Source organism: Caretta caretta, chromosome 3, assembly GCF_965140235.1.
Source record: "Caretta caretta isolate rCarCar2 chromosome 3, rCarCar1.hap1, whole genome shotgun sequence".
NCBI classification, from domain to species: Eukaryota; Metazoa; Chordata; order Testudines; family Cheloniidae; genus Caretta; species Caretta caretta.
The window spans coordinates 146,543,675-146,559,990 of NC_134208.1; the positions used below are offsets into that span (position 1 = coordinate 146,543,675).

General features: G+C 36.8%; 1 protein-coding gene across 5 annotated transcripts in view; it reads right to left on the reverse strand.

Moving 5' to 3' along the window:
- Positions 1–16,316, reverse strand: part of HEATR5B (HEAT repeat containing 5B) — a 100,634-nt gene that overhangs the window by 53,108 nt on the left and 31,210 nt on the right. For all 5 annotated transcript variants that reach the window (XM_075126994.1, XM_048843678.2, XM_048843679.2 and 2 more), the window contains 8 exons: positions 15,574–15,726; positions 15,140–15,239; positions 13,981–14,090; positions 11,294–11,457; positions 8,644–8,819; positions 7,574–7,679; positions 4,320–4,510; positions 2,020–2,179 (listed from right to left, as the gene is read on the reverse strand). In XM_075126994.1, the coding sequence (XP_074983095.1) occupies positions 2,020–2,179; positions 4,320–4,510; positions 7,574–7,679; positions 8,644–8,819; positions 11,294–11,457; positions 13,981–14,090; positions 15,140–15,239; positions 15,574–15,726 (1,160 nt within the window). The remainder of the gene's footprint in view (positions 1–2,019; positions 2,180–4,319; positions 4,511–7,573; positions 7,680–8,643; positions 8,820–11,293; positions 11,458–13,980; positions 14,091–15,139; positions 15,240–15,573; positions 15,727–16,316) is intronic.

Genomic DNA, 16,316 nt, shown 5'->3' on the forward strand with positions numbered 1-16,316 from the left:
AACACCCTGTAAGACACACTATGAATGAAGCCAGGTGCCCTTGTTTCATTTTCTTCAAAGCTTGTAGGGAACAAGTTTCAGGGCTGCTAATGTTCACAGGAAATGCACTCCTTCTCCTGTGGGCCGCAAAGTGTGCAGGACAGAGTGTTCCAGTGGCATTTACCAAAATAATTTTACATTATGATTTTCCCCCCTCACTCCAAAAAACGTGGGAAGTTCCATAAAAAGAAAAAGGACTATTGTAAGAGGAGGTTACAGTTGCACAGTTAAACATTTGAGTTAGCTGGCCACACTGCCTTTATTCTGCTCCTACAGTCTAGTTACATGATCACATAATCTTTCTCAACTACATAACACTATTTATTTTACAATGTTAGACACTAATGTTGCATCATGTAACATTTTTTTCATTCTTTCTACTGTTTCATTCTATTTATTGTAATGCTCCAGTATCTTTTTACTGATTTAGACGGAGGATTTTAAAGGTTCAAACGGAAGTGTTATGTGCCTAACTCCCATTTAAAGTTAATGGGGATTAGGCACCTAACTGCCATTTGTACCTTTGAAAATCTCCTCCTTTGATTTCTTATCTTTTTATACTGTGGTAAAAATTGATTAAATTTTATTTGTGAAATAATATGCAAGCCTTTGTTTAAAGACTACCATGATGCATTTACAGAACAGCAGAAATAATATTGCACATGCAACCTGAACTTTGTCAATATCTAACTTTTGAGAGCTTAACTATGGAAATTTGAGGGGGTTTTTATTATTATATATATATATAGATATATGTATCACTCAACAAAACAAATCAAAACTTCTATCAATCCTGTCTCCTCAGACAGAGGATTACCTCTACTCCATGTTCTCTAAAGTTAATAATTTAAGATGACACGGGTGTCTGTGGTTCCAGGCGACAAAGATAGCAGAGGATGGGGGCTCCAAACTCAAAGTTCTGAGCCATTAAACTGCCTCTTTCTGTGGGTGAGACACACCTTCCTCCTGATTAGGCGTAATAGCCATAGCCACTTCAACTAATAATTTCTTTTGGAGTAATGGGGGAAAAGAATGAAAAAGTCTCCTGATATGTGGTGAGTTACACTATAACCTTTTGAGAATAATATTTATAGGCAAGTAATTTTTTTCATTCAATGTTTTTATTTATATCTTTCTCCAGAGGGTCTTTTACTATTTTATTTAACTGGCTTTGTAGAATTCACTGCCAAGGGATATCATGAATGCACCTACTTTCCTTTAAGATTCTACTTTAACTTACATTTGTTTTCCAAATTGTCTTATTATTTATTTTAATTCATTGTTCTACAGAATGGAATAACTTATTTACATCTTGAGATGACTCAACATAATTAGGCACTTCATAGAATCATAGAATATCAGGGTTGGAAGGGACCTCAGGAGGTCATCTAGTCCAACCCCCTGCTCAAAAGCAGGACCCATCCCCAATTAAATCATCCCAGCCAGGGCTTTGTCAAGCCTGACCTTAAAAACTTCTAAGGAAGGAGATTCTACCACCTCCCTAGGTAACGCATTCCAGTGTTTCACCACCCTCCTAGTGAAAAAGTTTTTCCTAATATCCAACCTAAACCTCCCCCACTGCAACTTGAGACCATTACTCCTTGTCCTGTCCTCTTCTACCACTGAGAATAGTCTAGAGCCATCCTCTCTGGAACCACCTCTCAGGTAGTTGAAAGCAGCTATCAAATCCCCCCTCATTCTTCTCTTCTGCAGACTAAACAATCCCAGTTCCCTCAGCCTCTCCTCATAAGTCAGGTGCCTAAAGTAACTGTTCAAAGTCAGGTTAGTTTGTTGTTAGGCCCACTGCACCATAGAAACTGTATTTAGGACAAAAAGATATCGCTCTCCCATTTAGACTTATACTCCTTGGGGCATGGACTGACAATTTTTTCTTTTGTACAGCATTTTCTTTGCTGTTGACAGTAATACATTAATCTTAAACCCTACTGAATGGTTTTAAAATGTCTTTTTGTTTTATACCTGGACTTCAGGTGAGGTCCCATCTTGTGCCAACGCCAACAGAATACTGACACTGGTTTTCAGATGCTGTCCAGAACCTATTCCACCCACATAACGATGGAGACAGCCAAGAGCCAACGAATGACCAGTTCTTGACACAACATCTCGAGCAGATTTTAACCTATCAAGATTAAAGCATAAATCAAAGTATTTGCTAGATTTGTGGTTGAGGCAAGGATTGTTCAAGTGTCAGAAAAATAAACAAACCTCAGCTTCCACCTGGACTATTTGTTAACTCAAAAAAACAAACAAACAAACAAAAACAGCAGAGACTTTCTGGGAAGATATAAATGAAAAAGACAAAGGAAAATATTTAAAACTTTCTGATTATTAATTCCTCATATTCAGTTGCTTGTAAAGTTATTCTGACTTTACTATAATTCCTTTCTTCTCTTCTGGGAAGCATTTATTTCTGACATTTTAGATAAGGAATATTTTTGTAACTGACAGGACACATGATTCTCTTAAACTGTCTACTCTTTGCTTGATGTTGCAGACCACAGTACTCTGTTACCCAGAAAATGCTGTGCTAAGCTTAAACAATCAAGAATGAAAATGTGACGAGACATGGTGGAGGACTGAAGGGAATGCAGCTGAATCCTCTGATATATTGCCAGCTCACTTATTATATCTTTTTAGAACCTACTGCTTCTTACTGCTATGAGTTTTATTATGAAGGTTTTTTTAAATAATCTTTTATTCAAAAGAAACAAGGAGGAAAGTAGCAAGACTTTGAATCACCAGATTACATAAGTACATGATAACTTTTCTTATTGATGCTTGGCAAGATTTGAGCCCCCCACATCTACTACAGCTATGACAACTGTAAATAATTAGGCTGCTAGCTACAATTGTTCTCCAGTAGTCACGGAAAATGGATACCCGTAAAGAAGAAAGTGAAGGGTAATTTCTCGTCTTTCTGCGTGTAAGATCTTAGCACTCCAGGTAGTATGCAAACATATAAATAATAAAAGGCCTCCAGTAAATAATACAAGAATTACTTAACAATATGGACAAATTGAAAAATCCATTTGATAAAATGGATCTTGGAGGAGAAATTATGGACAAAACCATAGCAGTGCTTGGAAAATCATGGATTCTCAAGGGAAGAAACAAAGTCTTACAAGCAAATTGTATTACAAAAACAAAGTTCAAATTCTGAATATTGAAAATCTTGAAAAATGCTTAACATACGAAAATAAGTATCCTTGAGATACTTAAACTATCTAGAAGATCTCTTGAGAATTGCTGAGGATAATAAATTTTACTCCTTTAAAAAAACTCTTACCTATAAACACTGAATGAGAGCATGTGTGAATCTAGGTGACAGCAGGAAGAATCTGAACTCTCCCTTACAGTTTCTGATACTGCTTAGTTTGCCGAGATCCAGGGGTATAACTCTAGGTAAATTTTGCCTTACTTATAATAGAAACAGAGTCTTGCCTTGAAATGATACCACTGAAGAAACAAATTATTTCACAAAAAGATGTCCCCAGATGGTTTTTGGCCTATTTGAGTTAAGCTGATTCTTCCTTTATAAGAAAGAAAGATTTTATACTTAGAAGTTGCAATCTCTTTTGCATTGCTGCAAACAACCACAACAACAACAACAACAACGACTTTTTATCTTTTTAGACATGGACAAGTTAATCCCATTCATAAAAGGGAAGATGAATTTAACATAACTGGATCATCAGAAGACCAATTTCCAGTTTAAAGGAAATACACTAGAGTATAGTTCACGTACTCATCTCAGGAAAAATTGGACACACTTATCTTCCTGAATCTTTAGTACAGACAGATCTTTGAAGGCCTAATTAGTGATGGGGAGTCAGACGGAGTATGGAAGCAAGTCACTGTGGGCCAACAAAGAAGCCAAAACCTAGATGCTGAGAGGAGGTGTTGATGACATGCGGCTACCGATATGCATTGTTCTGGGTAACCCCACACTTTACACATACTTAGAGTCAGCCCTGTTTATTTTATCTGAAGCAGTTTCTTCATCCTTAAATAGATCATCAAGAACTGTTCAACAATATTGTTCCGAAGACCAAATATTTCAATCAGTCATTGTTCACTCTTGGTAACAGCATATGAAACAACTCAGAATCTGTAAACCTGATTAGGCCTACCAACCCGAAGTGGTCAGGCATGAAGGAAATATACTTAAAACTATAACTGTATTTAGCAGAGACATTTTCTGAACATGTTTCAATTCTATGTTTTATTTCCTTTCTTGAGGCAAAGTGACAACAACTTACTTGTCAAAGCTGAACTGAGCCATTCTGGCGATGAAAGTTGCTTCTCCAACTACCTGAGCCATTCTGCCAAGTGCCTCTCCTGCTGCACATCTCAAAATGGGATTAGGATTGTCAAGAGCACCCATAACCAATGTCAGAGCAGATTTGCGGACTTCTTCTGGTCCTAATGTGCTTTTATTCTCAGCTAAACCCTATATGAACAAATGGGAAAAAATATTTGACCAAAAGGAATAAAAGTATGTTTTGACATCTGTTGCTGAAATCAAGTTTAAAACAGTTTAAACTGATATTTTCACAAGAAGATAATTCACTCATAAGACAGGCTACCTAATTTTTTAAGTGATGTCTTACAACAACTGAACATATCTTACATCTCACACCTTGAGAAAGGTGTTTAATTTCTACTTCTCTCCCTGTTTCTCAAGGGTTTTTTCTCTTTTTTTTTAAATAAGATTAAAATAATGTTACATGTTAATACAAATAAAGAAACAAAATGAAGACTACATGAACACCCAACTACCACCAAAACAATATTCTGCTTCTGCCCCAAAAAGCAAAGCAACTGGTTTACTCCAAAACCAACAGCAATGGCATTGCATGGTTCTTTGCTAATTGTTTTCCATAAGCCAGTTCCAGCAATACAACTTGATGGGTTGGCTCCTCCCATAGATCAGACAGGCAAGGCAACAACCAAAGAGACACTGCAGTTTTCACGCACTTAACTCCACCTCCTTCTATCACTCTCACTCCCCTGAGCCCCTCACCAGCACACCAAGTAGAGAACTTCCGAACTGTAAGCTGAATCATTGTAAAAAAACAACAGAACTTCAGCATATGATAAATCAGCTCTTTATGATAGTGACGGGTGGACATCTGGACTGTTGTCCATATATATATCATCTGGCATGCTGCTTTCTGAAAGAGTATCTGGTGGTCTAGGTTTTAGGGACTTGTAGATATAATGACTAAGGGAAGAAGAGAAAGGGAAAAGAACTCCAGAAGTAAGCCCTGTATCACAAAGTCATGCATTTGTGACCAGACTGGAAGAAACCAGAAATTTTCCCTGCAACATTCAGGTAGTCAGACAGAGGAGAGTAACGTTTTAATGGAGACTTTGCCCAACTGCTACTGCTGGCTGGAGATCACGTTAGCTTGTCCTAGTCTACCGAACGAGTGATTTAGGTTCAACAGCTAGCCACTGATTGCATAACTACAGTCTTGCAAATAGAAAAATCTGAACACTGCCTGGAAAAACTGTTAGAGCAATATCCCTTGAAATGAGAAAAAAAAAAAAATTAAGTCTCCTGAGATAATTTTCTTCTGGTCTAAACTGACTTGCAACTGGTGAGGCCTGTTAGTCTCCAACAGCTGGCATTAAAGGGGACTAATAATCAATTTTGTCTTATCTGAAAGACACCACATTTCCAGTCAATGAACTTCTGGGGTCACTGTTAATGACCTGATGACACTGGCTTTCATCTTCGTGGAGTTCTGAGCAAATGCATCCAATGAAGTGAGCTGTAGCTCACGAAAGCTTATGCTCAAATAAATGTGTTAGTCTCTAAGGTGCCACAAGTACTCCTTTTCTTTTTAGTATCAGGAGAGAGACAGAGAGTGTGCACAGTCAGAGGAACAACAATGGTATGATTTCCCATCCCTCTGGCAAATAGGTTCCTGGATGCTGAAGAGAATGAACTGATCTGTGGCATCAAAATCAGGACACCACAATATAAAGTGTGTGTGGTAGGAGAGGAAATCTCAGCAGGAAAGGGCCAAAGTCAGCAAAGCAATTCTGTAGCTCACGAAAGCTTATGCTCAAATAAATTTGTTAGTCTCTAAGGTGCCACAAATACTCCTTTTCTTTCTGCAGATACAGACCAACACAGCTGCTACTCTGAAACAAAGCAATTCTGTTTCCGGTAGGGAAAAAGTTTCAGGTTTACTGGGAGTGGACTGTCTGTGAGAAGTAGAAAAATCTTTACTTTGAAGACTGTTTATCGTCCAGTCTCTGCACCTGTGAAACATGCCCCCAGGGAATCCCTCTTTGGAGTACCCTGTACTCCCACTGCTGCAGTCAATTACTTTGAAGAACTGTGAAAACAAGTGCTCTGTGAGAGCCTGGGGCAGAATGTCAAGGCTTGCAGAGTGGCCATAAGAAACTGGATGCAACATGACCACCGCATTAAGTGTATTCATGACTCTTCTCATCCTAATACTCCATGTGAAGGAAGGAAATGATCTTCTCAGCAGAAAGGCAAAAATTAGTGAGTTACAATTAAAAGTATTAATTTAAGGCTCTGTCTATATTTTGAGCTGGGGTGTGATTCTCCTGCTCATGTGCACATACTTGCACTAACTCGATGAGAATCACACCCCAGCTTGAAGTGTAAACATAGCCTAAAAGGAAGATGAGGCTGAAGAAAAACCAAAGAGGGCCCACCAAAACAACCTGGCTGCCACAGTTGCTACTGACCTCCGTAAAGGAAGGATATAAACTGGGCAAGAGACACAAAAGGGCTGGAGCTAGCTGAATGGAAAGACTGAAAATGGAAGTCTCATTTGCTCGAATCCTACCTAATTCACAAGAAAGGGGAGTCAACCCATCAACCTGCATTGTTAATATTATATCAGTGTTACTGAATTAGAGTTAGCTTTACCTTTACCTATGACACGCAGGCAGGGGAGGCTTTTATTCTCTCCCCTCACCCCTGGATCAAACTCCGTCAGACTGGAAAGATGAAATTTTTAGGTGGTATGTCAGTGTGTTGCACTGCAACAGTCACTAAATTAAAGGACATTTTAGCTATATGAAGAAAATTTTGAAACTATTTTTCTTTTTCAAATCAAGGTAGCAGCAAAATCACATCTGAATACACTGGATGGGAGTGAAAATGCTGGATGACTGCAGCAGCCTGTTTGGTCCTCAAGTATGATAAGGATAAGGAATGTATTATTACCACTCAGAAAAAGAATCAGGTTACTTTAGGAAAAACACCCTTCTCCCCAAATTAAAGGTGGGGAAATATGATGTGATCATGTAGTTAAAGATTGTAGCATAACACACATGCACAAAGGAGCCCAATTAAGAATGTACAGGCAACTTTAATTCTGGCTTTTCCTAACTTTTGAGTGCTTGACTTTGCAACCTTAATAATGATCTTTTAATGTAGTTTTTGTGTTTAACATTATAAATAAAAGTCTATAAATCTGAGAATTTTAGTATCTGTCAGTTACAAATTTTAAAGCAGTTTTACCTTCAATGCACTGAGAACAGCAGTGAAGATATTAAGCTGCACAGCTTGTTGACGGACACCTTTAGCCTGTTTGACACATTCAGCAAAGTGATCCAACATTTGTAGCCTACAAAAGAACAATTAACATCATCACTAAGAGAGAGACACTTCCGAAAAATAAATTGAAAAGACAATACATTTTGCCTAAAGGGAAAAAAACCAATGCAAAAGAGAAAAAACGAACAAACAAAGTAGAAGGGTTTAAACAAGGCCCTGTGAATTTTGCTATTTGGCTGCAGAACGTATTGGGCCTTATGAAAATCTTTTCATCTCACCTGGTGGCCTGAGAACATGCTACCAGGCAGAGGGGGGTAAAGACCTCTGATTGACACTCTGCTGGCTCTGCCTTGAACTCAGCCACAAGCAAGAGATTGTCATTTCAGAAGAAATGATTGCTTAGAAGAAACAGCGACTGCAGAGAGACTTTACAGTATGACCAGGAATTGTGGGGAGAGGAGAGAAGAAAAATTCACTTGCCTCACTATCCTCCGCCTTAGACACAATGCTGGGAATAAGCAGAGTGCAAACTATAATTCACATTCTCTCCTTCCACCTACATTCTGCTGAGAAATTAGAGGAGGGGAGGAAAATATGAACTGGCTTTGTGCCTCACCTTTCCCCTAGAGATACCAGGAATAGGAGGGAATAGCGCCACCAGGATCCTTATCCAGGTAGCAGTGGTTTGGCATGTAGGCTACAGAGTTTTTTCATTCAGATGCAGGTAGACTTTGTCATAGTTATCCACGCCACTGTCACTGCAAAGCTGAATTACTGCAAAGTGTTCTGCATGCTAATACACTTTAAATCAATTATAAAAATGACCTCACCACACATTACGTTGAATTTTCAGGACTGTAAACTAGGAAAAAGATCTTTTACTTCTAACATGAGTACATGTGATATGGAACCCACTGAGAGACAATGAACATGGAACACCAGAAGTAGATTTACTTTTTGAGAGAACTATAATCCCATTAAATTAAAAAAGGAAAGTCAACCATACACTGCATTGCACATTAACTTAGACTGACCTGTGTTTGTAAGAAACATGAGGAAAAACCACACCAAAGAGCGCCACAGAGGCATCAATGACGGATACTCCCAGGGGAAGGGGGCCAGGCACAGCTTCACCAGCTGGGATGCGCAAATAAATGGAAGACGGGTCATGCTCCAAAGCACCACTTCCAGATGCACTGTTTGGCTGAAGCTACAAATAACCACAAGTTATTAATACCTTCTAAATACATATTTGCACATATTTATACTGAACATACTGAATTAACCAAACTACATATGCAGCAACTTAAAACTAGATTACTCACCAGCAGTTAGAATTCTCTAACTACACTCTTACATACAAAGCCAGGCAAATCCCAGAACGTTCAAAGCAGTTAACAGCTTGGTGTGAGCAGTCTCAGTCACCCTTGGTACAGATGAGGTGGGTGAATTAAAAAGACAGAATGACAAAATTTGGTTCTGATAGCAGCTCTGGGAAGCAGTGAACACAAAGAAGCATTTCAGGGAAAAAGGTTAAACCATCGTTTCCTCAGCATGGGCTTGAGGCGGAAAGGCAGCATACATCCTGTATCAACTCAAGGAGTAATGATTCCCCAAACGGACCAATCTGTGTTCTAGAAATTGACTTCTGTGACATAATACAAACATCTCTTTAAACTCACCCTCTCATCCAGGTATGCCATCAAACAACAGCAACCATAAATAAAAAGGTGGTGAACTTTCTCATACCAAGTATTTATTGTTATTTAAGTGATAAATAATGTATGAAATATAGTTTGAGGCTAGTGCTTCTGTGGTCTCCTAGGCAGGCAGATCAAACAGAAACTGAGGAGTCACTGAGACCTCTTCATGCCTCTTTATATACCTGCTTAGATTGTAGTTTCATGCAGGCATTAGGATGCATGCAGTCCAAACATTAAAAGCTTTAAACAGTGCTAGGTTTCATTTATCAGGATATGCAATTTGAAGACAAGGATCTATGGATGCAAGTATAGGAACGCAAATTTATAGAGAAGAATGGTACAAAATAGTGGTACAATAAAACAGACTGCTCACCCCAGTAGCCTCAAAGGTGAGGAGGGTTAGCCTGGGCCAGCAAGGGAAAGAAGGTCTTTTTCCCTTCCCACTCCTCATGGGAGTTCAGCTTCCTTGAGGGCTTGAGAAGGGGGAGGAGGCATCCTAACTGACTTGGGCTTCCATTGTACCTTTCAATCCAGCCATTGCTCCATGTGCACCCAAGGGGAGGGTTTACAACCCCTTACCTCCACCCAGTGTACCATTCTACTTCAGGGAGCAACAGCTCCCCTGCCTCCTGAGTATTAGGCTAGGGCTGGGTTTTGGGGCCATCTGTGGGCATCATACTAGTCACCTTTTAGGGGCTGAGAAGGAGTTTTTCCCACACTGCCAGATGAGCCTGGACAGAGAGGTATTTTCACCTTCCCCTCGGCAGTCCAGGGACTACGTGGGCAGGTTAGGTTATAGCGTTCATGTTGTCACAACCTGACAGCATACGTGTTGGAACTAGGGTTTCTGGGGGGTCCTGCTGCACCCCTAGGTTAGAAATGGTTTCCATTCATATACAGGGCTTACTGTTTGGTTCAATGGCTCTCAACACCCCCACTATACAAATTGTTCCAGCGCCCCTGCCTGACAGATACCTAAAACAGAGGAATTGGGACCAGAATTAGGGGAAACTTATCTCCTAAAGGTGGGAAATGGAGCTGGGCCTCCTAACTTCTGGTACAGTGAAGGATCAAGCCCCTTTTCGCCTCCCCTTTAAACTTTGTACAAGAGGAAGCCATTGGAGTCCCAGCATTAATGTTGAGACCAGGATTAAGGCTTTGAGTGAAGAGAGGGGAGGGCACAGAAGACTTATTGCACTCAACACTAGTTGAGTTATTGCCAGATAATTTCCCAGATGCATTTAATTAAAAAAGTTGTGGCCTAGTTAAACAACGTTCCCAGTGTCTTGTCTTTCTTCCAGTGATGTCTGGCACAAAGCACAACTGAAACAATGTTAACAGTTGACTATCTGCAAAAATTCATTAAAAGGGTCTTCAAAAGAAAAATTTCCCAAGATCTTTTATTTTTCACATGCCTATAAATGTTTTCAATAGCTAAACAGATTTCCTTCAAAAATGTAAGAAGTTCCTTCTACTCCCAATAAGACTTTGTACATGTCACCATCCAGATCGAAGGATATGATTTCACACTGTTGCTTTAAGAAAAAAAAAAAAAAAAAGAGTCCCCTTTTGGTATAACACTAGTTGCAATGTTCATACTGTGACAAAATTTCCATTATAAACTCTGCTTCTTTTGGATTTTATAATACCTCAGCTGGGGGAAAAATTTATGAGACTTACTGCTAAATCTAGAAACGTTTAATTCACTCTTTAAAAGCAAGGATAGTTGACTAACCACAACTTTATAAACTGTGCAATGATATTCTCTACTGATTTTTTTTTTTTGGTAGCTAGTTTTACCAGAAATTTACACTGCACATGGCAGGCTTTAAAACCTTTAAAATCCTTTGAGACAAGGTTGGAAATCAGTAGAATTACACTGGTCTACCAGATCCATAGTAAGAGTGCAGTTTCAGTTTTTAGGATTTTATTCAATACAGCCAAGGATAAGAGGAGTTTTATTACTGATTTTTTTTGTTACCTGATCTTCAATTGATTTATGATCTGTTTCCTGCAGCCAAGAGCCAAGAAGAACGCTGTCGTCATAGTGGCAAAGAGATCTAAGCAGCGATGTAGTTGTATTAGCAGAATTGTCTGTCAAAGTGAATTCTGCCACTAGTTCCCGAAGGAGTGCATTAAATGATCCTAGAAAACAGAACTGTACATTAAACCTAGTAATAATTCTTGGCTCTTCCATAGACTTCAAGGCATTTTACAGATGCAGGCAAGTAGCATTATTCTCATTTTACAGATGGAAAACTGAGGCAAAGAGCAGTACATTTGATTAGCACAGGGTCAGTGGCAGACCTGCACACAGAACCCAGGAAGGACCCTTGACTCCAAAGCCCAGTGCCTCACCCCATGTATCATGCTGGCTCCTACAAGACCATGCTCCCACTCTTGCAAACACTTATGCTTGTGAGTGGTCCCACTGAGTTCACATAAAGTTACTCACATGCGTAAGTATTTGCATGATCAGAGCCTATTTTTGTAAACAACATACTGCCACAGAAAAATGTACCATTGCTCTTTGTCCCCTCTACTAGTATTGATCTAATAGACTTGTTTCATAATGTAATAATATATTAGCATATCTAAGCTTATTAAACTCTGAATTACTGACATGCAGAATGAAAAAAAAAAAAGAATACAAACAATTTCTTTTGGACCAGAAAATATGGAGCATTTGAAAAATACAAAACCATTTTAAGGTTTGAGTGTATTTATTTCCCCAAGGACTGTGTGCACTTTCTAACATTTAGGGATTCTAAACTGAATAAATGATCTTTCATTAGAATTCTCCGAGAAAATTCACACACGTAAATAAGAAAATGAGCATTTTGTCCTAACTGCAGTTACATTTACAAGTTAGATGTCAACTTAATGATGCTAACCTTTTGAACACTTGAAATCAATATATTTTATACATCAACAGTTTGGACTGATTTAAATCAAAGCTGATTTTAATCAGCAAACAGGAAACACTAATTTAAACAACAGATTTTAATCTTGTTTTTCTTTTCAAATTTTTAGTTATTTCCATAGAGAAAGACTGATTCTCATTTGTGGGTGACCATGAAAGCATTCTGGTTTGCAACTAAATAAAAAACTTTTATACCAGATTTCTTTTTGCTAAGCAAGAGGATTTATATCTATACACATTCATTTGAACAGTTATATATCTTAACTTACATTTTTCAGATTCCTAAATTTTACGTTTTTTATTATAGTGAATGATGCATTTATTTACTAGATGATTACTAATTTTTTCTTGTGATTTGTGTCAAGGTCTATTTGGATGGAAATTCAAATTCAACTAAATATGCATAATAACAGCATTTTAAGTTGTATATATGTATTTATTAGTAGTAGTTAAATAAAACTACCTTAAATGTGCAGGATACATAAGAAAAAAAAGTTTATCAAAACATGTTTTACCTTTAATGCTAACTGATTTATTAAAAAAAGAATCTGTAATCACAGAACTGTAGTGATTGTTGCTGGTCAATATGTCCTTCAAGATTTTAGAACTAGTAGACCTTATCCTTTCACACCTAGTTTCTATTCACAGAATGAAAGAGGAAAACAAGCTTTCCTGCTTTCCCAATTGGTTTCTTAACTTTGAATGAAGTAGTTATTGAACTAACCTAGCTGAATAAACTGAAATGAAGAAAATATTCTCTCTGCACTGCAAAAGGCTATTGCTGTCAAAAGTTGGTTTAAATCTTCAAAGTAAACTCTGGTTCCACATACTTATCCAGAGACTTCCCCAGTTAAGTGGTTTGACTTTCTTTAAAACTTAAAGAAGCAAAAATGTACTGCTTAATATTATTTTTTTATTTAATTTAAATGATTGTAATAAATTACATAAATGTAGGCCTTAACTTAATTTTTCAGAGTTTCAAATTTAATTTTAAATGTTTATTTTAAAAAATAAAACTGTATTTAATGTAACTTAAAGGATCCAATTTAAAGAAAAATATCCATTTTTAATTTTTAAGGTTTTTTAATTATGGATTTTTATCCACTATGTATATTAATCTAGTACTGCATTAATGTTAAAGACTAAGAAACCATAAACTTAAAACCAGGAAATAAATCTTATCTCTATCCTTTGTGTATCTGCCTTGAAATATCATTCTGTACTTGTTATATCAGTTTATTGTATTTGTTAAATAAAACATAAAATACTACAAACTTAAAATTCTCTTAAAACTCTACAAATTGGAACTTCATCTTCTGTACATATATATTACATACACTGTATGCGTTGTGCTGTACTATGCAGTGTACAAATTATGCATCTAAATTGATAATATTTAAAATTCTAATACTATATTCTTCATTCTCTAGAGAGTTTCCATTTTTATCTTACTAATGTTATCTTTTACTTTGAATAAATTATATGGGATCTTCTTAGTCCTGTATTTTCACTGAAATCACAGAAATCCAATACATATGGAAGATTTGTCACACCTTTGAACTCTACCATTTCTTTTAACTGTGAATTTAGATCTTAAATATTTAAACTGCACTGTAAAGATTTTGAACCAATTATTTCTTTTTCAACTGGTATGGATCTAAGCCTTACCCACCACAGAATCCATCAAAAGGCATAACTACACTTTCTTATTTTGTAACTCCCTTTAAAAATATATATTTATTTACCTTCATACGTTTTTGGAGGTAACAAAGCCAAAATGTCATAAAGTCTTAAACGGACCATAGCTGCACTAGCTTTAAGATGAGCTCCATGGGCTTTAATTACCGATGGAATGCTACAGTGTGAAAAAGAAGAGAGTTAGGTACAATCAAGCATTAATTATGTTATGATATAGGGAATTTAGGAATTTTTTTAAACATAAGTGGTAGTTGAGATAACAGTACACTGTTCAAAAAACTATTCTGAACAAAGTTTTCAGAAGTAACAGTACTGAGAGGATCTTTAACACCGTACAAATCAAAGAGCAGATCAAAATACATTAGTAAACTACTACTACTGTAAATTTCTCTCTTTGTTTTGTTTTCTGTAATGTATATTTAAAACCTTTTCATCTGTTACATTGTTTAATAGGCCACTTTAATTAACAAACTTCATTTTTACTTCTAATTTCTTGATGTTCTTATTCTTTGTGAAGGGACTAATTAACTAAGGAATCAAGAATTTATTGACCTGGAAATCCAAAATCAAAAAGGGAGTTTAAAATGACAAAGTCAAGTCAATTGTTGTATGCAGTGTTGTTGTAGCCATGTCAGTCTCAAAATATTAGGAAGACAAAGGTGGGTGAGATAATATCTTTTACTGGACCAACTTCTGTTGGTGAAAGAGAAAATCTTTCAACCTTACATAGAGCTCTTTTTCTTCTTCTTCTTCCCCAGACCTAACCTGTCTCTCTAAAGAGAAGTCAAAACAGGCCCAAAATATAAGTTTTCTGATAAACTTTTACAAAATGTAAGACCAAAATAAGTGTTCTCATTAAATTTAAAAAAAAAACAAAAATCTATCTTACTTCAAGAAAAAGAAATGAGCACTGCTCTGTGGGCAATTCAAGGACTGCAACATAAGGTCACAGCATGAGAAACTACAAGTAAAACTAACTAGAAATACAAGTGAAACTTACTGAACCAATTTCAATACCCAGGCTCAGTGAAAAGTAAAACTCAGACCTGAAACAGTGACAGCTTAGGTTTTTTATTCCATATTGAAAATGTAAGCCATTGTTTGTAACAGCAGTAAAGATTGTTTGAATAATGGCATTTTTAGCCTCAACCTGTCCCTTTAAAAATTATGCAGACAAGAAGAGAATCTTAAAAGCTGTCTACTTACTGTGACATCATTGTCATGGCACATTCTATGGGTGTCATTAATTTTCTGATCACATCTTCAGTAAGGAGCTCAGGACAGTGAGCAACAAAACTCCTCATAGCTATCAATGTAAAACATTTCAGTCAAAGTTAAATTGCAACAGAAATGGAAATAAATTTCAGCAAGTAACCAAGCTACAGATGCCAACAGGATATATTAAAAAAAAACTTTTAATCACATTTTTATTAACTCATAGCTCATAAAACAATTAGTAAGATTACACACTGGAAAAAATTAATTATGTAACAAGTTTTGTGCATGCTTTTTCTATTACTTTTTGATAGAAAGAGGTGAATTACAAATTCTCTGTATGAGTATGGTATTTGTGATGTTGAAATTAGCATACATCTAATGAAACAGGACATGAACTTTCACCACTTCTTTGTGATTCTTACCGCACAGAGCTCCAGCACGACCTTCCAACGTTACTTGCCAGGTAAAAGAGTCTCCTCGGGCTTTCTCTGCTTCCAGCTCCTTTAGAGAACGAGGAAATACATTTCGCCATAGCAGCAGCATCTTAGGTAGATGGTACCGAACAACTGAAGGACCTAATCAAGGAAATGTTTATCTGAAATTGCAGCATCTATTTATAATGTGCAATATATTAAAAAATAAGGGTATTTCAATTAATAACCTAAGACTAAAATAAATTGCTATGCAATAGAGATTTCTGAATACAATTACTTTTCACTGTATATACTGATTCCTTACTTTTTGCATTTCCGCCTGCTAGAACAATGAAAAATAAAGGAAGTCATTCTCATTTTTAGGTTAAAAGTGCTGTAAACAAACTGCAAGGGTATTTTTATTTGTTGACTAACAACTGTTTTTATTAGAGAGACAAAGTAGATGAGGTGTAGCTCAAAAGCTTGTCTCTTTCACCAACAGAAGTTGGTCTAATAAAAGATTTTACCTCATCCACATTGTCTCTCTAATATCCTGGGACCAACATAGCTACATCAACACTGCAAACAACTGTTTTTATTGATTATTTTAATTCATGGAAACATATCTATTAGTCTTTGGTTCTGTGGAGTCTTGTTTATACAAATGCTAAATTTGGGGGCAAATTTAAGTTGACAATGTCCCTTTAAAAACCTGGATGTTTTTATAATAATACATTAGTGATTTCTACCAC